Source organism: Sebastes fasciatus, chromosome 2 (genome assembly GCF_043250625.1).
Source record: "Sebastes fasciatus isolate fSebFas1 chromosome 2, fSebFas1.pri, whole genome shotgun sequence".
NCBI classification, from domain to species: Eukaryota; Metazoa; Chordata; class Actinopteri; order Perciformes; family Sebastidae; genus Sebastes; species Sebastes fasciatus.
The window spans coordinates 9,824,751-9,848,901 of record NC_133796.1 but is presented as its reverse complement, the minus strand read 5'-3'; the positions used below and the strand labels follow the sequence as shown (position 1 = coordinate 9,848,901).

General features: G+C 41.3%; 1 protein-coding gene across 1 annotated transcript; it reads left to right on the top strand.

Moving 5' to 3' along the window:
• Nucleotides 1-1,513: 1,513 nt before the first annotated feature.
• Nucleotides 1,514-5,779, top strand: LOC141761691 (secretory phospholipase A2 receptor-like). Its single transcript, XM_074625248.1, has 3 exons — nt 1,514-1,817; nt 4,046-4,296; nt 4,903-5,779. Exons 1-3 carry the CDS (start codon nt 1,514-1,516, stop codon nt 5,089-5,091), a joined length of 744 nt encoding a protein of 247 aa, XP_074481349.1. The 3' UTR covers nt 5,092-5,779.
• Nucleotides 5,780-24,151: the final 18,372 nt, after the last annotated feature.

Below are 24,151 nucleotides of genomic sequence, written 5' to 3'. Positions count from 1 at the left end.
TGGTTTGCCTCCTGGGGCCATATATAGCTTTGATGGCATCATAGAAGCCCTAGGTGTTGTTGCAGTCTGCAAACTTTTGGATTTCTTGTGCCCTCTGCATCCACCAGGCGTCTTCCATGGTCCGGAGCGCATGCTGGGTTGTAGCTCTTGCCTCAGCAAAAGTGGCTTTCAGAGTGGAGGATCCAGGGTTGGCCAAGAGAGCTTTGTGGGCTTCATGTTTTGCTTGCAGGAGTGATTTGATTTCTGTAGAGTTGTTGTCAAACCAGTCCTGATGACGTTTCCTTGACAGGCCAAGTGCTTCCGACAATATAAATGAACAATTGGTCACTGATATTGTTGGCTTTAAAGTGTTTAGTCAGTTTGAAAAGTATATTTCTTTATTTATTTATTTGTTCATTTGTTATCTCAGTGCAGAAAGTAAAGAAAGGTGCCCACCAGCATGTTTTTAAATTTTTTTTTTTTTAAAGAAATACACTTTTAGGAGGCGACCAGCACCCCCCAGAAAGTGCCACCCTAGCCGACCGCCCATATGGCCTTTGCCTTACGCTGGCCCTGAAAACACAACCCAACCATCCCTCCATCCATTATCTGTAACAACCAATTAACTCAAGCACATTTCAGCATGTCCGTCTGGGTTTGTACGTCTTGCAAAATAATATGCAGATCTATCTCAAGTAAATGTAAAAGGCAAATCAAAGAAGATGCTCATGTTTGTTTGTTGATGAGAACTGTAATCCCAATAATTCTCCCTGGTCTCGCTCTGCACTGCATCAGTGCAGACATTTGACTGCTGAGGATAAAAGCGATTAAAGATGTCCTTTGTGTGTTTTGGTGGATGTCCAGGTGAACGACCCAGACTACTGGGACCTGAGCTGTTTCTACGCGCTGCTCTGATTGGTCCGTTTAGGTGGAACTAAGGCGCATCAGAGCTCTGATACCTGGTGGGGGTGTTAGCAAAGGTCCCACATAACACACAGCCCTCTCTATCAGCTCTGTCTCTGAATAAGGAGCGTCCCGTCTCTTTTCAACAAACGCTGAGCTCCCTTTGTCGGTGCCGTCCTTTATGGTGAGTGTAAACACAGAAACAGGATTGATTGTTGTTTGAAAAAAAATAATGGTTGGGTTCATAGCTGTTGATTTTTGTGTAAATCTTTTAACCGTACCAGCTTTTCATTTTTGCCTGTGCCAATAGAAGATACTGAGAAGTTTATGCATAAATGTAGTGTGTGAGAGACAGAGTTCATCCTCAGCTATTGCTTACCAGAAGATGGTGATCAATGATGTTTGGCTTTGTGCTGCTCTGTATAGCACTATTCTCATATACAATTCCAGTTACCTTTAGTGTGGTTTGATTGACAGTGGTCGACGGTTGCCAGATATCTCTCTCAGTGAGGATGTACGATGAATAAATTGTGTTTTGTAATTAAAGTAACAGACTTTTTGTAATTATTGCATTGTGTTGTAACATGTGTAACGTGACTTAACTTTACTTTGAAGTCTTTTTGAAGACAACATGGAGAGAAACATCCTCAGTCTTCTCCTCATCCACCTCGTCTTCTTCGTCCTCTCCGCTCCTCCGTGCGCAGAGTCTACAGTCAGTAACATTTCAAAAGTTATCTTCATCAGCGATTCGAAGAACTGGTGGTCTGCCCAGAAACACTGCAGAAAGTTCCATGGTGACTTGGTCACCATCACAAACCAACAGGAGGCCACCGAGCTTGTCCCGTATGGAGGCTGGATTGGTTTGAATCGGGTATCAGGAGATTGGAGATGGTCCAGAGGAGATGAGAAAGTCAACTTCGACAACTGGGATGATGGTGAGCAGGGTTGGAAGGAAAATGACGATACATACTGAGTGTTGTTCTCAAGTCCAGTTTCAGTTTCAAATTGATCACACATTTTTTATCTGTTCAAAATGTACCTTAAAGTGGCAGTAGGCAGAATATTTTTGGCATCAATGGGCAAAAATTCCATAATAACCTTTCAGCATATTGTTATTCAAGTGTTCTGAGAGAAAACTAGACTTCTGCACCTCATCACGGCTCTGTTTAGGGAGACTTTGGCTAATCATAGGTAATTTCAGAGAGAGAGTGTTCCTATTGGCTGTGCTCCGGTCATGTGACCGGTGCTTGGCGTTCCTTCAAGAGATTTCAACATGGCTGCAGGGTATCAAACTTTCTCATGTTACAGCTAAACCGTGCACTACAAGATGATTCTGAAAACATTTGAGGTGAGAAATAAACATTACAGTAACAGAATATTGATTCATATTTGATCAGCGCGGCCTAGTTTGACCGTTTGGTCGGAGTTTGTGAGTGATTGACAGCCGGCTCTCATAGATGGCAGATGGACAGCAGATCCCAGATCAGCTCTGACTGCTAGTTTTCCTCCGGTCTGTGAAATCTTGCAGATGTTGTTGAAGCACCGGAGGACACATTCTTTTTTTCAAGTTACCTGTTTCATGTACTACTGTCGCGATATAGCGACCGTTTTATAAAAATAACTTTTTTTAATCATATTTGCTCCAATATCGCCTACTTCAGCTTTAAAGGGAGATTTCGCAAGTATATACAGTAATACTCTTATCAACATGGGAGTGGACAAATATGCTTGCTTTATGCAAATGTATGTATATATTTATTATTGGAAATCAATTAATAACACAAACCATCACAGATACTGCATTTAGCATAAAAAATATACTCAGATCATAACATGGCAAACTGCAGCCCAACAGGCAACAACAGCTGTCAGTGTGTCAGTGTGCTGACTTGACTATGACTTGCCCCAAACTGCATGTGGTTATCATAAAGTGGGCATGTTTGTAAAGGGGAGACTCGTGGGTACCAATAGAACCCATTTCATTTACATATCTTGAGGTCAGAAGTCAAGGGACACCTTTAAAAATTGCCATGCCAGTTTTTCAATTAAAAATTTAGCATAAGTTTGCAGTTTGCGACAAGCTAGTACAACATAGTTGGTACCAATGTATTCTTTAGGTTTTCTAGTTTCATATGATAGCAGTATCTTCTTTCTAGTTATAAAAGTGATCCCGCTAAAATCATAAAATCGCAAGCTGCGTTAAAGAAATTAGTTGCGTTAAAACGAATTTGTGTTACTAGAAACATGATTGGCCCCATCTGGTGCCCCGCCGAGCTGGAGCACCAGCTACCAAGCTTAGTATTTTATAGAATGTTTTGGGGGCAGTTAGCACTGTCACCTCAGTGTCATCAGTCTGGGTCTTTCACCTGGACATCCACCAAAACACACAAAGGACATCTTTAATCGCTTTTATCCTCAGCAGTCAAATGTCTGCAGTGATGCAAAGCAGAGCGAGACCAGGGAGCCTTAATTGGGATTACAGTTCTCATCAACAAACAAACATGAGCGTCTTCTTTGATTTGCCTTTTACATTTACCTGAGATAGATCTGCATATTTTTTTGCAAGAAGTATAAACCCAGACGGACATGCTGATATGTGCTTGAGTTAATTGGTTGAAATAACACAAAATATAGATTGGTTACTATAGTTCACAGTTCACACTAGCATTGTTAGTAACATTTTGGCTGCGTTTTGCAAAAAATTTGACCGAGCTGGTTGTGTTGGGTCAGCACTGTTGCCTCACAGAAAGAGGGTCGCAGGTTCAAACCCGGCTTGGGGCTCTTCTGTGTGGAGTTTGCATGTTCTCCCCGTGTTAGCGTGGGATTTCTCCGTGTTCTCCGGTTTCCTCCCACAGTCAAAAGACATGCAGGTTAAGTTAATTGATGACTCTAAGTTGCCCGTAGGTGTGAATGTGAGTGTGAATGGTTGTCTGTCTCTATGTGTCAGCCCTGTGATAGTCTGGCGACCAGTCCAGGGTGTACCCCGTCTTTGCCCAATGTCAGCTGGGATCGGCTCCAGCTCCCCCCACGATCCTGAATAGGATAAGCGGTTACAGATAATGGATGGATGGATGAATGTTTTGGGGGGATGACTCTTAAATGATGTTTACCAGAATGCTACCATGTCCATGTCATTTCAGTCTCTCTCTCCTTGTTCTTGTAGGTGAGCCACAATCTGGTTACCGCTGTGTTTTGAAGCGTCAATCTCACCTAAAATGGGAAAATCATCATTGCTATGTGCTTCACCCCTTCATGTGTGATGAAAGACTGGATCTGGCCCAGGAAAAGAAGACATGGGAAGGGGCCTTGGAGCACTGTAGAGCAATAGAAAATTATGACCTCGTCAGCCTGCCGGAAGCAGACACCTTTCTGTTGAACAGAGAGACAATAACACAGCAAGCAACCACCAATGAGGTTTGATGTTTTTCTGCAGAGTTTGTGTGTGTTTGTAGTCAGGTTATATCACTGTAACTGTGATGTTAAAAGAATAGTTTGAAATTTTGAGAAATTTTGCTTTCTTGCCCCGAGAGCAGCCGGTTAGCTTAGCTTAGCACAAAGACAGGAAACAAGGGGAGACAGCTAGCCTAGCTCTGTCCAAAGGTAAGGCTACCAGCACCGCTGAAGGTCATGAATTAACATATTTTATTACACAGCTTTGTTGAATGCTCGATTCTGATTGGTCAGTCACAGCGTTCTAAGACCGTTGCTATGGGCGCAGTTCCGATGTCAGACTCTTGCAGACCGGTTTTGTGTCAAATTATTAATTTCTTAAGGAAGTAGCCGTGTAATAAGCGGGATAATATACAGCAAGCCGATCATTCTTGTGAAGTAAACCCAGACAGGGTGATGCCGCACCCTGACGCTCTGCGCATTTTCTAATCCATACAAAAATTTGGTTGTGCTTTTACGGGGTTATGTGACGGACTATTTCTTGGCCCGGCGCAGTGACTTCCTGGAGTCTCAGTGATTGTGTGTGACACAGTGGTTTTCTCTGCCAATTGCCCCTGTTGTTTCCTGCAGGTGTGGATCGGACTGCGATTCCTGGCTGGTGAGTGGTGGTGGATGAATGGACAGAGGGCGAGGAGCTCTGACCTTCCTCACTGTCCTGCCCAGCAGCAGCACTGCGGCGCCCTGCTTCCCAACGAAAAAGGCTGGAAGATAATGAACTGTAGTGAGAAGAGAAACTTCCTATGCGGCAAAATCAAATGAACGTTGGAAGAGGAATGATTTGTTCATCTTGAACATCAATGTCATTTTAAAATAAAGGCAACATGAGTAGAGAGTCAAAGCCATGAAAAGAAACATGATTGGTGGTGTGGCTGAAAGAGGAACTACGCCCATTTTCAAAATTCATATATGTTTTTCATACACATCAGACCGGCAATACGTCATCCAGAGTTGGCTCACATGACCACGCCCCCTTTTGGGGGAAAACAATCCCTTCTCACTCATAGACGGTAACAGCGTAAAGAGAAGAAGTTGAATCATGTCATCAAACTTTTACTTTAAACAAACCGGTAATATTAATAACGCTATGCCATTAAAAAAAAACATTGACGTCCAGACGAGGGAACCAGAAGTGCTAAAATGCTAACTCATTTCCGGGTTTTAGGACTCATTCCTGCACCACATACATACATTGACCTTTGAGTTAAACTTTCCTCCCTAGATTCTTATATGACAACGCAAATGTTTTGCAAGAGATCTTAAGAAACATCGCAGATGTAAACAAACCTTTTACGCTTATCAGAAACAATTAATAATAATTGTTTTTAGTTGTTGTCTTGCACTAGTTTTTGTGTTATAAAAAGGTCTGTCAATCAATTTGGGACTGATATCAGGTTCAAATGCTGTTTTTGACTTTGGTGTTGTTTGCTTTGGGATCATAGAGTGTGCCTTTAAGTAAGTGATCTTACTTAAATAAATGACTTTGAGAAATAAATGAGATTCTTGAGAATTGAAATTGTGTCATTATATTGAAATTACATCACAGAACATTAGGAACACCATTCACCACATTGACATTACAAGAAGTTTGCATCCCTAATAGTACAACATATATACTATATATGGTATCATATGAAACTACAAAACCTAAGGAATCCATTGGTACCAACCATGTCACGGTTGGTATCATGTAAAAACACAACACAATCATCCATCCATCCATTATCTGTAACAGCTTATCCTATTCAGGGTCACGGGGGGGCTGGAGCTGATCCCAGCTGACATTGGGCGAAAGCGGGGTCCACCCTGGACAGGTCGCCAGACGATCACAGGGCTGACACATAGAGACAGACAACCATTCACACTTACATTCACACCTACGGGCAACTTAGAGTCAACAATTAACCTAACCTACATGTCTTGTGTGGGGAGAACATGCAAACTCCACACAGAAGGGCCCCAAGCCTGGTTTGAACCTGCGACCCTCTTGCTGTGAGGCGACAGTGCTGAAACAACACAACCAGCTCGGTCAAATTTTTTGCAAAACGCAGCCTAAATGTTACTAACAATGCTAGTGTGAACTGTGAACTGTAGTAACCAATCTATATTTTGTGTTATTTCAACCAATTAACTCAAGCACATATCAGCATGTCCGTCTGGGTTTGTACTTCTTGCAAAATAATATGCAGATCTATCTCAGGTAAATGTAAAAGGCAAATCAAAGAAGACGCACATGTTTGTTTGTTGATGATGCTCCCTGGTCTCTCTCCGCTTTGCATCACTGCAGACATTTGACTGCTGAGGATAAAAGGGATTAAAGATGTCCTTTGTGTGTTTTGGTGGATGTTCAGGTGAACGACCCAGACTGCTGGGACCTGAGCTGTTTCTACGCGCTGCTCTGATTGGTCCGTTTAGTTGGAACTCAGGCGCATCAGAGCTCTGATACCTGGTGGGGGTCTTAGCAAAGGTCCCACATAACACACAGCCCTCTCTATCAGCTCTGTCTCTGAATAAGGAGCGTCCCGTCTCTTTTCAACAAACGCTGAGCTCCCTTTGTCGGTGCCGTCCTTTATGGTGAGTGTTAACACAGAAACAGGATTGATTGTTGTTTGGAAAAAAAGGTTGAGTTCATAGCTGTTGATTTTAGTGTAAATCTTTTAACCGTACCAGCTTTTCATTTTTTGCCTGTGCCAATAGAAGATACTGAGAAGTTTATGCATAAATGTAGTGTGAGAGAGACAGAGTTCATCCTCGGCTATTGCTTACCAGAAGATGGTGATTAATGATGTTTGGCTTTGTGCTGCTCTGTATAGCACTATTCTCATATACAATTCCAGTTACCTTTAGTCTGGTTTGATTGACAGTGACGGACAGTTGCCAGATATCTCTCTCAGTGAGGATGTACGATGAATAAATAGCGTTTTGTAATTAAACTAACAGACTTTTTGTAATTATTGCATTGTGTTGTAACCCCTGAAAGGTGATCTAACTCTACTTTGAAGTCTTTTTGAAGACAACATGGAGAGAAACATCCCCAGTCTTCTCCTCATCCATCTCGTCTTCGTCCTCTCCGCTCCTTCGTGTGCAGAGTCTACAGTCAGTAACATTTCAAAGGTTGTCCTCATCAGCGATTTGAAGGACTGGGTGTCTGCCCGGAGCCACTGCAGACAGTTCCATGATGACTTGGTCACCATCACAAACCTAGAGGAGGCCACCGAGCTTGTCCCGTATGGAGGCTGGATTGGTTTGCGTCGGGTAAAGACAGGAGGTTGGAGATGGTCCAGAGGAGATGAGAAAGTCAGCTTCGACAACTGGGATGTTGGTGAGCAGGGTTGCAAGGAAAATGACGATACATACTGAGTGTTGTTCTCAAGTCCAGTTTCAGTTTACACTTTTAATGTACTCCACAATTTAAGGGACTCAAATGTGATTTAATTTCAGTAATGAAAGAGTGTTTTTAACCTTTGCTACATCCACTAAATTCAAATTTGAATGTAGGACTATTTAGCCACACTAGCTGCATATGGATGGCAATGTTGGATTGTTGGTTTGTCATTGCACTACTTTGATCAAGACTGAAATATGTCAATAACTATTGGATGGATTCACATTTGGAACAGGCATTCATGTTCCCCAGAGGATGAATCCCTCTGACTCCTCTCAGGCCACCATGAGGTGGATATTTCTGTTTTTCAGTGAAATATCTCGACAAATAGAGGATGCATCGCCATGGATGTTGGTACAGATATCCATGGTAACATGAGGATGAGTCATACTGTCCATGATCCCCTGACTTTTCCTCTAGCGCCATCATGAGGTTAACATTTGTGGTTGCGACTGAACTGTCTCAATAATTACTGGGTGGATTGACATTCGTGTTCCCCACAGGATGAAATGTAATAACTTCGGTGATCCCTTAACACTTCATCTAGGCAAATCAGCAGTTCAAAATATGTATTTTTTTAGGGCTGTTAAACAATAAAATGTTTAATCGTGATTAATTGCAAATTAATCACACATTTTTTATCTGTTCAAAATGTACCTTAGAGAGAGATTCGTCAAGTATTTAATACTCTTATCAACATGGGAGTGGACAAATATGCTGCTTTATGCAAAAGTATGTATATATTTATTATTGGAAATCAATTAACAACACAAAACAATGACAAATATTGTCCAGAAACCCTCACAGGTACTGCATTTAGCATAAAACATATGCTCAAATCATAACTTGGCAAACCAATCAACAATCATAAAATCACAAGCTGCGTTAATGCATTAAAGAAATCAGTGGCGTTAAAACGACTTTGCATTAACACGTTAACCGTGACAGCCCTAATTTATAATATACAGTATTCAGTATTATTATTATTCTATATATTCTAACAGTTGGTTTTATGACCGAATACCTGCAATACTAATGGCTTTCCCATCAGCCTCGGCTGCACTTGTGTTTATTGCTAATTAGCAAATATTAGCATGCTAACACACTAAACTAAGATGGTGAACATTATACCTGCATTAACATTAACATGTGTGCTTTCATTTAAGTATTTAACAGCGTTGTTGCTTGGTAGCCCCCCCCCCAGAAACACGATTGGCCCCACTTGGTGCCCTGCCAGGCTAGAGCACTTCCTGGTCTTGTATTAGGACACAGAGCAGTGCTCAAGAGCCTGAAAATCATGCCCAATGTTACCTAAGCCAATTTTAAACGCTTTTTCAATGGGTCAAGAACCCCCGACTGGTTCTTGGCCCGCCTGTGCCACCTCATTTAAAAGATCCTGGAATCGCCCCTGCCACAAGCCAGCAAGAGGGTCGCAGGTTCAAAACCCGGCTTGGGGCCCATCTGTGTGGAGTTTGCATGTTCTCCCCGTGTTAGCGTGGGTATTCTCCGAGTTCTCTGGTTTCCTCCTACAGTCCAAAGACATGCAGGTTAGGTTAATTGTTCACTCTAAATTGCCTGTAGGTGTGAATGTGAGTCTGTCTCTATGTGTCAGCCCTGTGATAGCCTGGCGACCTGTCCAGGGTGTACCCCATCTTCACCCAATGTCAGCTGGGATCAGCCCCAGCCCTCCCGCGACCCTGAATAGGATAAGCGGTTACAGATAATGGATGGATGGATGAATGTTTTGGGGGGATGACTCTTAAATGATGTTTACCAGAATGCTACCATGTCCATGTCATTTCAGTCTCTCTCTCCTTGTTCTTGTAGGTGAGCCACAATCTGGTTACTGCTGTGTTTGGAAACATCAATCTCACCTACAATGGATAAATCAACCTTGCAATCACCTTCACCCTTTCATTTGTGATGAAAGACTAAGTGTGGCCCAGGAGAAGAAGACATGGGAAGGGGCCTTGGAGCACTGTAGAGAAAAAGAAAATTACGACCTCGTCAGCCTGCCGGAAGCAGACACCTTTCTGTTGAACAGAGAGACAATAACACAGCAAGCAACCACTAATGAGGTTTGATGTTTTTCTGCAGAGTTTGTATGTGTTTGTAGTCAGGTTATATCACTGTAACTGTGATGTTAAAAGAATAGTTCGACATTCTGAGAAATTTTGCTTTCTTGCCCCGAGAGCAGCCGGTTAGCTTAGCTTAGCACAAAGACAGGAAACAAGGGGAAACAGCTAGCCTAGCTCTGTCCAAAGGTAAGGTTACCGCCACCCCTGAAGGTCATGAATTAACATATTTTATTACACAGCTTTGTTGAATGCTCGATTCTGATTGGTCAGTCACAGCGTTCTAAGACCGTTGCTATGTATAGCAGACCGATGCTATGGGCACAGTTCCGATGTCAGACTCTTGCAGACCGGTTTTGTGTCAAATTATTAATTTCTTAAGGAAGTAGCCGTGTAATAAGCGGGATAATATACAGCAAGCCGATCATTCTTGTGAAGTAAACCCAGACAGGGTGATGCCGCACCCTGACGCTCTGCACATTTGTTTAATCCGTACAAAAATTTGTTTGTGCTTTTACGGGGTTATGTGACGGACTATTTCTTGGCCCGGCGCAGTGACTTCCTGGAGTCTCAGTGATTGTGTGTTACACAGTGGTTTTTTCTGCCAATTGCCCCTGTTGTTTCCTGCAGGTGTGGATCGGACTGCGATTCCTGGCTGGTGAGTGGTGGTGGATGAATGGACACAGGGTGACGAGCTCCGACCTTCCTCACTGTCCTGCCCAGCAGCAGCACTGCGGCGCCAAGCTTCCCTACGAAAAAGGCTGGAAGATAATGAACTGTAGTGAGAAGAGAAACTTCATCTGCGGCAAAAACAAATGAACGCTGGGAGAGGAATGATTTGTTCATCTTGAACATCACCGTCATTTTAAAATAAAGGCAACATGAGTAGAGAGTCAAAGCCATGAAAAGAAACATGATTGATGGTGTGGCTGAAAGAGGAACTACGCCCATTTTCAAAATTCATACATGTTTTCCATATACATCAGACCGGCAATACGTCATCCAGAGTTGGCTCACATGACCACTCCCCCTTTTGGGGGAAAACAATCCCATGTCCCTCATAGACGGTAACAGCGTAAAGAGAAGAAGTTGAAAAATGTCTTCAAACTTTTACTTTAAACAAACCGGTAATATTAATAACGCTATGCCATTAAAAAAAATCATTGACGTCCAGACGAGGGAACCAGAAGTGCTAAAATGCTAACTTATTTCTGGGCTTTAGGACTCATTCCTGCACCACATACATACATTGACCTTTGAGTTAAACTTTCCTCCCTAGATTCTTATATGACAACGCAAATGTTTTGCAAGAGATCTTAAGAAACATCGCAGATGTAAACAAACCTTTTACGCTTATCAGAAACAATTCATAATAATTGTTTTTAGTTGTTGTCTTGCACTTGTTTTTGTGTTATAAAAAGGTCTGTCAATCAATTTGGGACTGATATCAGGTTCAAATGCAGTTTTTGACTTTGGTGTTGTTTGCTTTGGGATCACAGAGTGTGCCTTTAAGTAAGTGATCTTACTTAAATAAATGACTTTGAGAAATAAATGAGATTCTTGAGAAATGAAATTGTGTCATTATATTGAAATTACATCACAGAACATTAGGAACACCATTCACCACATTGACATTACAAGAAGTTTGCATCCTAAATAGTACAACATATATACTATATATGGTATCATATGAAACTACAAAACCTAAGGAATCCATTGGTACCAACCATGTCATACTTACGTGTCGCAAAGGAGGCTAAATAATGCTCCAAACTTATGCGTAATGTTGGTCGGGAAAAACTGTCATGGCCTTGACTTGACCTCTGACCTCAAGATATGTGAAATAAAATGGGTTCTATGGGTACCCACGAGTCTCCCCTTTACAGGCATGCCCACTTTATGATAATCACTGGCAGTTTTGGGCAAGTCATAGTCAAGTAACTGCTTGTGAATGTCTCCCCAATATAAGATATCACCCTGTGTTATTTTGTGTGCCACTAGAGGGCACTCTTAACCAAGTCACAGTGGGTCCATGTTATGGTTAAACTAAGGGAACATTCAGTCACCTACTATGTTGCAGAGATCTGCAAAAGTGTTAAGTTGTCATGATTTCCGCAACGATACCAGAATTTAAATTTAATTCTTTATTTTATGAATAAGTTATATCAGGGAAAATTACCACCAACAAATCCACACATACACACAAAAAAATAAAAATAAGTTGAAGCCCAACCAGAATGACATGAACGTGTTTATTTTTGCACACGTAACACACACATCTCATCTGAGAGGCTTCATCAGTTCTGCAATCAGTACTTACAATGCTGTCCGGATATCCCAAGGCGATTTTACATCATTCACACCTTAGTTCAAGTGATGACTATCACAGTGACCTTATTGACCTCATCATCTCTCACGTGACAGCAAGATAAGCACAATCGATGTGATGAGCACAATCGATGTGATGAGCACAATCGATGTGATGAGCACAATCAACAGAGGTGTATAGTAATTCAGAGGTCTTTATTGTACGAGCTGGCTTGTGATCAGAGGGCGGCCCATGTTGGGATGCTGAGAAGGTTTCCAACAAAATGACTCACAAGACAAGTCACACATACAGAGCTGGTGTATTAACATCTGGGGTTTTACATTTTTATACCACTCTAGGTGCTGAGGGTAGCTGAGGGTAGTGATCGGGAGCAAATTTCACCTCGATACACTACAACAACAGTTTTAACCAGCTGTTTCCAGATGTGTATATTTGCCATGAAGTGAATTAGGTCTGGCTCCATGACACTAGCTGCATTGCATGGATTGCCATGTAATTTGGCAAAGACATTCATGGTCCCCAGAGGATGATTTTTATTAACTTTAGTGACTCCTGGCACCATCATCAGGTCAAAATTTCAATTTTCCCAATGCTTGGTCTATGACCAATGAACCGCAAAACTAATAATACTTCCATCGACCACAGCTGTATTTTGTGTTTAGTGCTTACTCAGCCAATGTTAGCTTTCTAACACGCTAAATTGGCAAACATGGCAAAGCTTATAACATTAGCATGTTGTCGTTTTCATTGTGAGCATGTTTGCATGCTGATAGTATTTCGCTCACAGAGCTGCTAGCATGGCTGTAGACTCTTAGTCTTGTTAGATTTTGGCATCCCTGAATATTATGTATTACGGTATCCTATATTGTTGGATAATAAAACCTTTGTTCTAACAGTTTCTTGATAATTACCAGACTGTACATATAGATGGACGATGTGTCTCTACTTCCTCCCACTGTACAGAAGTGATGCCAAAATATCCCAAATACAGGAGCTACCATCTTGAGATTTTGACGTCATTTGGAGCCGGAGTTTGCACAGTAGTGATCGAGCAGGTAGCCGCGGTATCAAGATCCCACCCACACACCAGCCTGAGCCAATCACAAGCTGAGCAAGTAGGCAGCTTGCTAGCGTGAGCCACCTAGATGCTATGTTAGCTAGCACCGCGGTAGCTGTTTGGCTAGAAAGACACAACAACTAACCATAATATCTCTATAAATCCATGATGATGATCAAATTGACACATGTTCTATGACACAGACTTGTGACGGTTATGGAAAGTTAAAGTTACGTCTCCTCTCTCGTACAATTCCCGAGCCTCTGGCTCCGCGACTACTTCACTCAGAGCAGCTGTCAATCATGACGTCTCAGCCCTTTTTTTTATAGCATCAAATAATTAATTAAAAACAAATTTATCAGAAAAATTAACACTTGAACATACATCAGCGTGATAAGAACTACCTAAAAATTACAGAAACCATCTTCGGGAAAAATGTATTTGTCATGTAATTTGACTTTTTAGTTTAGCTCATGTCCCATCCGCTAACATGGAGGGGGCGGGATTTATTACCTATACTGCAGCCAGCCAGCAGATGGCGATCCAGATGTTTTGGCTTCACTTTTGGGGAGCTGTCATGTCCATTAAGTAAACGCTAATGGATAGAATGGTACGAGAATAGGCTACTACTGCGATTTCTCGAAAATGTTCCCTATTTTCATGATGAAGACTACATATCCCACCATGTTTCTTTTCACATGTTGAAATAATAAGAGCAAAATAAAGCAGTATGCCATCTTGTAGCCTAATAGACAGCACATTTCCCTTTGCTATGGCTGTGGTGACTAGAAGGTTCATAGTGTGAGGGCCAGCACCTATAGGCAGGGAGCACTGCCCTTTGTAGGTGTGGTTGAGTGGAGCTTCCTGCCTTCATAAGGTCAGGTGTGGGTGATTAGAGTCTCTTTGTCTGACTCCTGGTAGATCGGTGGCAGGTCAACACTGTTTGTACAGGTAAGGGAGAGATTTCGGGGGGGAAAAATGGCTCTATTGTTTTATAGTGAGTTTAACCACTTCCTCTTTATATGGATTTGTAGTGCAGCTGTGTCCTGAGCCGTCCAGATTTATGCTCTGCAACACCATACTGAAAAAGTATGTTGCAGAAAGTCTGTTAATTTCATATCATACCAGTTGAGCCACAGCAGAGCCAGTGATTGCAGTGAAGTTGGGCCCTGATGAGTAAGGTAACTTAAAGTAGGCTGGTAATGTAGGAGGGTTACTCCCTCCGAGGTATTCTTGCAGAAATATTTGATTTTTACCATGTTTCCCCTTTTTTAAGATTAAAGCTAGACTGCTGCTTTGCCTAGATGTATTTAACTCCGAAGCCTGATAAATGTGGCCACTGATTGTTTTACATTGACTTAAACTGAGACTTTGTCCAGCCGCCCCTTTGTTAATTTGGATACCTCCAAGTCTGACTGTTGCATTGTGGTGGTTGTAAATTAACATCCTTTTTAAACTCTTTGTAAACCAGAACCAACTGATTCACATTATATTGTGTTTTTGTTTCTGTTCTTCCAGGCAGTGGGAGACCTGCGGGGCCAGTGGGCTAGTCGTGGTATTTCCTCTCTCTTCGCATGCCGTGTGGTAGGCCCAAAAGGGTGATGGTCACTTTTTTACAGTTTCATACATTATCTATTTGCAGTGTAATGATAAAGTTCATAGTGTGCTCACACGGTGGGTTTAAAGAGGGGTTACAATAGACAGTACCCTGCCTATAGTATTTGGCATTTTTTGTGGGGTTTTGTGGTTTCTAATTTAAAAAGGGAGTCAGTTGGAGTTTTTATGGATAAGTGGTTTTAACCATTATTGTTGAATAGATATTATTAATTTATGATTGCCCTCCTTTTTTTAGGTTATCCATTTCCATATTTTTTTTTCGCTTTAATTCAATAAATTTGGTAGCGTTGAACTGAAAGCACGTCTCCCGCTCTTGAATTTGTGAATTTATTGGTGTCAACACTCAAGTAATTGAGGTCTATTGCCTGTGGGTTTCTGCAGTAGCATTGCATTGGCCATTCTCTATACTATGTTGGGTTACAAATGAAATGAGAAAACACCCTTTTTTGGATGCCATTAACCCTATCTGCTGTGTGCCTATTAGCTCACTTCTCTTGCTATGGGATTGATGTGTTTATGGTTTCAGACAGGTAGGCTATTATTCATAGAGGCGCATAGCAAATGTGCTTAGAAGCTCAAAATAATTGTACTTGAGCCTAGATTTAACTGGCATTACAATAATAAAAACTGACTTGTGTCCTCTGACAATTCAGAAACAGACACATCATTATTATTATTTCAGTCTATTATTTCAGTCCGTCATCCACCCTCATCTGGCTGATAATGTAAGAATCCGCAGCATTCCTCCATCATGTCCAGGCTGACTTGAAATGATTGTGTGTTGACTAAATGACTGAGTGATGGAAGTGGACCAGTGGTCCAGCTGCAGTTCCTTGTCTCTGGACATGAAACATCCAGCTCAGATTTGTGTTTTCTGTCTGGGTGAACCTGAGACAGAACTGAGTTATCTCTCCATATTCCCAGAGAGAGAAGCCAGCAGACAAGCTTTGGCACTCTGAGGGAAGTGAGACGGGGCTAAAAATATTCCTACTGGGGTTTTCTAATTCATAGACCTCCACCACTTCCTTTGCGGTCCCACCTACTGCTGAGCAAACCTGAATGGGTTTATTTGTTTTATTATAAAACACATTGACATGTAAATAATATAGATTATAGTATATAGACAGTTTCTTCATCCTTTAGATAAAGCTCTGTCTGCCCATTTCTGTTCTTATCCTGTAGAGGTGTTCAATTTTGAACTGTTTTTTTCCCCCCCAGAGGTTCAGGTTATTTCATTTGTACCCATATGTAAATTTGGTTTGCAGTAAAAAGACGAGGTATCCATCTTGTACACACATTTTACAAACAGATAATAGACAAACATGATAAAAAAAATGCTCAAGGCTCCACTGATCACTAAAATACAATGAATGAATAAATACATAAATAAACAAGTGTTGCTACAACTTGTTCATCTGAGTGATGGAACCTGCATCCAGAAGGAAGAAGCTGAAATTCACTGTGCAAAGGGTGGGAGTCATCATTTAAATCAGAGCCAGTTATCTGCTGATGATAACTCGGTCACAGAAGGCCGGTTTATTTACTCTGGTCCCAGACCTCTGACTGACCACCCACATCTCCAAATAAAAGTGAAAACCAAATGACAATTCAATCTGATTATAGCTGTATGGTCTATTATGGAAACTCATCCCTCTTTTGAAGCTACATTTAAAAAACACTCTGCAGTCTGCCTTTGTCTCTCTGGATTGCATTAGACCACACCGCACACAGAAACTAATTTGACTATAAATTAAATTGTGACTTGCCTGATGATTTGCATGTAGTTTGGAAGATGGCAGCAGCGCAGTTGGTTCAGCCATCCCTGCTGCTCTCATCATGTTTATGTATTTTCTGTTATATTCTATCCGCTTCTGTGACCTCCTCAGGAGATCATTGTAATCGGTGGTTTGTTTCCTCCACCAATTTAAATCAGTTTCACCCAGTCAGTAATGGAAGAGAGGTCAGTGAATGAACATTTGGTCAACGGAATTTCGTGATTCTCGTATTTATGTTGCGTGTATGATAAACATCAGTGGTCTGAGTGGTAGCATCTGCAGGTAACCTTACAGGAGGAGGAGGAAGAACTGTTACACCAGCTGTTTCCTATCTTAAAGGTTCTCTATGATATCCAGAGCATTAATATAGCAGCAAACAACTATTTGCTATGTACAGATATAGAGGGGTAATGTCAACCTGAGCAGATAATGAAGTTTCTCTCCCTCTGTGTGTTGTAATCTGAGCTTCTCCTTATTTTGTAGAGATATCTGGGCCGACATGCTTTTAGTGCATATTTGTGCATGTGAGCGTGCCCCACTGGCTAGCTCACGGCCTCCGCTCTGCACTTCTCTCGACGACGTGACCGTTGAGGAAGCATAGCACCCACTCCCTGGTTTCTTCCCAGTTTAACACCGTTGCTGTTTTCACTGTTAACGCCGTTGGCATCGTTAGTTACGAGCTGCCGGCTCAGCTGTCGCCATGTTGAGAGCTGTGCGGAGGCAATAGATATGCTCCCAATCTTGCATTTAACACCTTTTAAAAATACAGATACTTGGCCGACCGGATGAAGGTGGTGTGACTTAAAGTCAAGAGTTTGAACTCTGATGTCATTTCTCACCATTCGCAACATTGATCCATTTGAAGGAAACATGGAAAGCGACTCATTTGGCGCTGTGCTCTGGCATTTCAAGCTAAGTGATTCCTGTCAGAAAACCATATGGGCTGTTCTGCATGATGTATTGTGTTCTAGTCAAAGTTAGCAGCTGTCTCTGCATGCTGCTTTCGATTGATTTGTAAAAGTAATAGCAGCCTCTGACTATCAAGAATGAAGACATAGTGGCTGTCAGTTAATGTTGTCGATCCCGCTGTCCTTACAAATTAGAGTCGTGATAGATGCTGTCATGTTATAGTTAAGGTCAAAACATGAAGCTTTTTACGCAGTGACTTTTACACCATCCAGTCCAGTGTTTGATTAAACTCAGAGACAATGCATCTCATTTCTGATTGGCCTTGGGTGGGATATGGAGATACAAACATGTTTGATTTCCGCTGGCTTTAGAGTGTTTTCAGAATATGCTAATGATGTCTGTTGAGAATAAAATAATGTAATATATATATTTTTTTCCTGATTGTATTCCTCTCAGATGTGGCAGTGGTGTGCAGTTTTTCTGTGTAGATTCATCATGATTATGGATTGACTTCAACTTGACATGCTCAGTTTGATTGATACCCCCACACCAAAACTCTCCACCAACACTTAAACTCTCTGTGCCTGCTGTCGCCTGCAGCAAAAAAGCCACACGATGCAAAGTACTCCAAATGCCACAGGATTTGTTCCCTGTAATCTCTCGTGTGCAGATAGTGCCTGTTGACTGTGAATGGTGTTGAAAAGAGTATGTCAATTATTTTTCTGCCATCGTACATCCGTCTGGTAAATTGGATTGGAGGGTAAAGTGCTTTCTTTCTTTGCTCCGAGATCATATGTGAAGAATTGCACATGTGAGCTATAAGAGCAGGCTAGTTCATTACTATGGGTACATAATTTAGATTAAATGGTCAAATGCATTTTGTTTCATGACTGAAATAAATGAATTTACATACTGTAATAGGGTGACACATATTGTACTGAAAATGTTTATGACAAAAGAGGACTCATTGTGAGAGAATATAAAATACATGTGAATTTGCAGCCTCAGTATTTTGTCAGAAGATCACTGAAGGTCACTTGTGTTATTGTGCTATGCTGCTCTGGATGAGAGCAGTCACAAAATCCTCTCTGAAACATTCGATCACTCCTGTGGTTTGGCAAGATGGCGCTGCAGGTATGATTTCCCGCTGCTTTATTCTATTCACATAATCAGCAGGCAGACAAAAAGGTTGCTGATTGGATAGAAAATTATAGGCAATCGGGCAAAAGCAGAACACAAGACAAAGGGTTGTGTTATGGCGTTCTGGAGAGCTCGGAATTGTTATTTGTCGAATACGTTGAAAACCAGCTGGTATAGTCCTTTAAAGTCCATCCATCCATTATCTGCTTATCCTTTACAGGGTCGCGGCAGGTGGCTGGAGCCGATCACAGCTGACATTGGGTGACATATTTGAAGCACCCTTTTAATATAAAGACAACAATTCAACAGCACCACTAATAATAACCTCTGAAATGAGCATAAAGTTCTGTGAACACCTCAGTCTCAACTAAACATGGTAAGTTTCATACAGTAAAGGCAAGATTTATTGCACGGCTGCTGCATTAGATGTATTTAGGTTGACTTGAAAAAGTAGAAACTTGATTTATTCCCTATAAATCTCATTCTTTTGATTATATAGTACAGCTCGTGCTAGAGCTGAATAAAAAAAAATCTGTTCTGTATATATCTTGATATCTTCTGCTGCAATTACCTCCTCAGACACCATGAGATTTTTATGTAACATATAGTTCATATTCGGAGGCGGACTCAGGCTGTCTGAGGGGCAGGGGTGAAAAAAATAAAAATGGTACCAGCTGCATGCGGTGGAGCTCCAGCGCACATGGTGTTTCTCCACTGGAAGGGCACCCAAGAGGGCACTTTATCATGTTTTCTCCATTTAAGGGCACCCTAGAGGGCACTATATAAGGTTTTCTCCGCTGGAAGGGCAACCATAGGGGCAATTTATCATATTTTCTCCATTTAAGGCCACCCTAGAGGGCACATTTTCACACTGGAAAGGCACCCTAGAGGGCATGTTATCAAATTTTCTCTATACTGGAAGGGCACCATCATGTTTACTCTATTTAAGGGAACTTTATCTTGTTTTCTCCACTGGAAGGGGATCATGTTTTATCTTCCATAGGGGCATCCAAGAGGGCACTTTTGCTGCTCCCACTCCGACTCCACCAGTGTTCATATTAGATCATTGCACAGACACTGTAATGGTAAAGGGGACATTTGTTTGATTTTCATTATTCATAAGCATGTTTTATGGATACTCAGTTTATTATCTTACTGTACTGTCACTGAGAACTCAATTCCACATGGTTATTACAAACACTAGAGTCTTGAATCTTCAGTTACTGATAATCACCAACATTATGAGCAACAAGAAGTGGTCATAAATGTCAGTGGTCACTGCACCAAGAATTATAAGGGAAACATCCATTTGACAACAGAATGATGATCCAACATGAGGAGAGTGGTAGAAACTGTGTAAAAGTGTATATATGTAGGTGCAGATGCTCTGAAAAAGTACAAAACAATGAACAGAAAAATGAAGGAGGACCATCTGAGGACACCAGAATGGACCTGCAGTCTTCCTCACAGCCACAAACGGAGTACCTGCCTGCTTCATCGTGGCCAGTCATGTCTTCAATGTGATTACACAGCAGTCAAACACAAACCTGTTTTTACGCTGAGTATGCAGCTTCTAGTCAAGGTTGACTCTGCTCCATCAGGTTGAACATAACATCATCTGATAAAATCGTCTGATTGCGGGTGACCTTCAGTTCAGGAACCACAGATAATGAAATGCTCACTGATATGTTAATTTCTTGGATCAGGACAGGTTTTTAGCTTTTAGGAAGGTGAATGGTTACTTTACTGCTCTCAGGTATAAAACTGCATTAATGCTGCTGCAGTGTTTTACATGGTTATGGGTCAGTGAGCCACCAGCTAATATCCATCAGTGGAGCTGCTTCTTAATTCACATCCACTCTGGGTTTGTCCATCAACAGTGATCAGCTCATCAACAGTCTTATAAGTTTGAATTCTGATGATATGATAGTGGTAGAAGTGGTCGCAATTTCTCTATTGAGAAAAATAACAAATGATGCATGGTATGGGGAACTTCTGTGGAAATTAGTGACGTCTTGCAGGTGGGGACATATGGTAGCTAAATCCTCTATAAAACATTTGCGCTGGTCAGATTAGTACTGGACTCCTCACTTATACTTTGACCTTTGGACATGTACTGTGTGGACACATCTGGCGCCTGTGGCCGAGATGTAGTATCAGCAGTTTGGGTATCAGCTGACTTCCCTGCCAGCTCCTTTTAGCCTGTTAAATCCCATCCGGCCAACATGTAGGTCGGTATTACAGAGGCTTGCAGTGTGGCCACCATATTGTTTAGACTATTACTAAGGATTTACTTCATTCAAATCAGTTTCCAAACTTATGATTTGATTTGATTTGTGTCTCTTTGTGGTCATTTTGTGTCACTTTATTTTGTTTTGTTTTTTTTGTAGATATTTTTTGTCTGTGGTGGTTTTTGACCCTTTCTTGGACCCTGATTGGTCTCTTTGTAGTTGCTTTGTGTCTTTGGTAGGCCTTTTGTATCTCTTTATGGTTGTTTTGTGTCTTTCTTAGTCCTTTTGTGTCTCTTTGCAGCTGTTTTGCATGTCTTTGTAGTTGTTTTGGTCTCTTTCTAGTTGTAGTCTGTCTCTTTGTGGTAATTTTGTGTCTCTTTCTAGTCATTTTGAGTCTCTTTGTAGTTGCTTTATGTCTTTGGTAGGCCTTTTGTATCTCTTAATGGTTGTTTTGTGTCTTTTTGTAGTCCTTTTTTTGCCCCTTTTCATTGTTGTGAGTCCTTCTGTGTCTCTTTGCAACTGTTTTGCATGTCTTTGTAGTTGTTTTGGTCTCTTTCTAGTTGTATTCTGTCTCTTTGTGGTAATTTTGTGTCTCTTTGTGGTTGTTTTGCCCATTTTCATGGTTGCTGTGAGTCACTTTGTAGTCTTTTTGTGGTCGTTTTATGCGTCTTTGTGGTCATTGTGAGTCTCTTCCTGGTTAGTATGTGTCTCTTTGAGTGATATTTTGTTGGTGAAGGCCGGGGGGGCCCCTGACACTTTGGGCCCCTGGGCCTGTGCCCAGTCGACCCATTCAGTAATCCATCCATGTGCATAACATATCCTGATGAATACTTATGACATTGGTGATCCCCTGATTTTTCCTTTCGTGTCACCGCAAGATTGACATTTGTGGGTTTGAGTGAAATGTCTCAACACCTGGGTTGCTCTGGAATTTGGTGCACACATTCATGTCACCCCCTCAAAATCTTAACTTTACATCTAGCGCCACCATCAGGTCTAATGTATAACTTGTCCCAAATATTAGCATGCTAACACGCTAAAATAGGATGCATCAACATGCTTGCATTTTCATTGTCAGCAAGCATGTACAGGTTAAACACCCTGTTGTGCTCGGCTTCATGTGCCTGCAGGTGCAGTAATATGTGTTGGTTGTGGAAGGGGGGGATTTCAGCAATATCACAGTGAAGTAATGAATGATGATAATACTTAGCCTCAATACAAGCACCACCATTACTGTGGATTAACGTGAAAATGGGCCGGATGTCTATGGAGCTGGGAAGGTCACAGCCTCTTTGGACAGTAGCCCAGAGCCTGACATCTGCATAAAGGTGATGGCTTAGCAGTCTACGTCACGGCCTACTTGGTTTGAATCCAGGTCACAACTTGTCATCTGGTCTCAACATCCTTTCTGTCACTCTCTATTGTCTAATAAGTGGAAAGGAAAAATAAAATATGCCCAACAATACATTTCATTCAGTGGATTATTCTAATAGTGTCTGTATGGGAAGCACACATAGGACTTCTTTTGTTACTTCATATAAGAGATTATGTGAATGTGTAGGGTAGGTGTTTGATAATATGCTGTAAAAACCAAGTCCGCAGGGTGTTTTCATTCTTACAATAATGTGTTGGAGCTGAAATGTGGGGTGTAGTGCATACGTGTGGAAACAAGACTTATTCACTGGTGACATTTTCTTGTGTGTAATTGCATGCATATCTATAACATATAACTGCCTGGGCCATTGGTATGTGCAGTCAGGGGGCTGCGGAAACAGCTACTAACACTGACATATCACCTTTTAAAGGAATGGTTAGACATTTCATGAAACATGCTTATTCACTGTCTTGCTGAGAATTAGATGAGAAGATCGATACCACTTTCCAGATATGGGAGTGATTTGATCTTCTCATCTAACTCTCGGTTAGAAAGTGTCAAACTTTTCCTTCAAGTTGACATTCACTCTCCTTTAAGCTCTTCTTTTGGTCTCCACCAGCTCCTGAGAAAATATCCGGCTCTTCTCTTTATTAGGCCTACTTCACCGGCTGGACTGCGCAAAACATTTGCTAACTCACAGCAGCACCGGGCACACACTTACATGCTACAAACAAATGTCATTTTTCATGCTTTGAGCGCCATCTGATGTATCCTGCACTCAGAATCTCATACTCTGAAATCTCCATACTGGGGCTAATAAAACTGTATGACTCAGTATTACCCGTGGAAACAGAAATATGGTTTTATTTATTTATTGTGATAAAGTCTGAACAAGACTGTGCCACTTATGTTAAACCTCATAGCAGCCGGCAAACGGCTGAAGGAGGACCGCTTGCTCTTTATTAGATTCTTCCCTGTATTTGTCTGTTTGAGCGGTGCTGCTAATGGAATATGTAGATGTAAGACGTAAAAGTGTTCCTCCTGCATTGAAAAGGAAAACAAGAACATCGTTCATCATATGAGAAAATGCTACTGATTCGCATTGAATAATTAATATAAGTGTGGACAAAATAAGAAACATGTCGCAATATAGATGTATCTATCTATCTACAGATAGATCCGATCTGTAGACTACTTGTAATTTGCAAACCATGTTAGGATTTATTTATATTTGTTTGTAATAGCCTTTATATGTAGAAATGTGCATGTATCTGGCATTGTATTCTATCCTTTATTCTTCTTATGTCTGCCTTGTAAAGCTTGTTTTGATAAGTGCTTATCATAAGAGCCAATCAGCTCTTTGATCAGGCGTTTCCCATCATGCCCTGGGTCTTGCGGTCGGTGGAGAGCAACCCAACCAGTATAGAATATATAATAATATACGTTCAATATAAGTTCATGGGAGCAGCTGCAGCGCCTGGCTCTAAAATCTGCGGCTGCCTCGATCTTGTGAGGTTATCTTTGTGTTGGTTTGTGTTTGGTTGTCCATGTGTGCATGACGTCAGAGGAAGTCGGGATCAAGTGGGACACAAAACTAACCGAAGAAGTGTCATTTAAAATCAATCATCGATGTTACCCAGTTTGGTCCATTTTTGTTGGATTAAAAAATGATATTGATTTAAGCTGTGCCTTGTGTGATTCCCAAACTGAAACTATTGTCCATCTGTTCTGGAAATGTACACACACCCGTAAACTGTGGCAAGATATTTGTAGATTTATCTCGGAAAATATTATCTATGTGACTTTGAACTTCTACTGGAAAACAATTTTTGGGGGTTTCTTAAGGTTCAACACTTTATATGAGAGAGAATATTTTTCTAATTAATCTCATCATTGTCGCAAAGCTTTACATTCATAAATGCAAATTTG

Excerpts from the sequence above, each read along its gene's own strand:
- LOC141761691 (XM_074625248.1), top strand. The coding sequence starts at position 1,514 with ATGGAGAGAAACATCCTCAGTCTTCTCCTCATCCACCTCGTCTTCTTC. Across the intron at positions 1,818-4,045 it reads CTTCGACAACTGGGATGATG|GTGAGCCACAATCTGGTTAC; the intron begins GTGAGCAGGGTT and ends TTGTTCTTGTAG. Across the intron at positions 4,297-4,902 it reads AGCAAGCAACCACCAATGAG|GTGTGGATCGGACTGCGATT; the intron begins GTTTGATGTTTT and ends TGTTTCCTGCAG.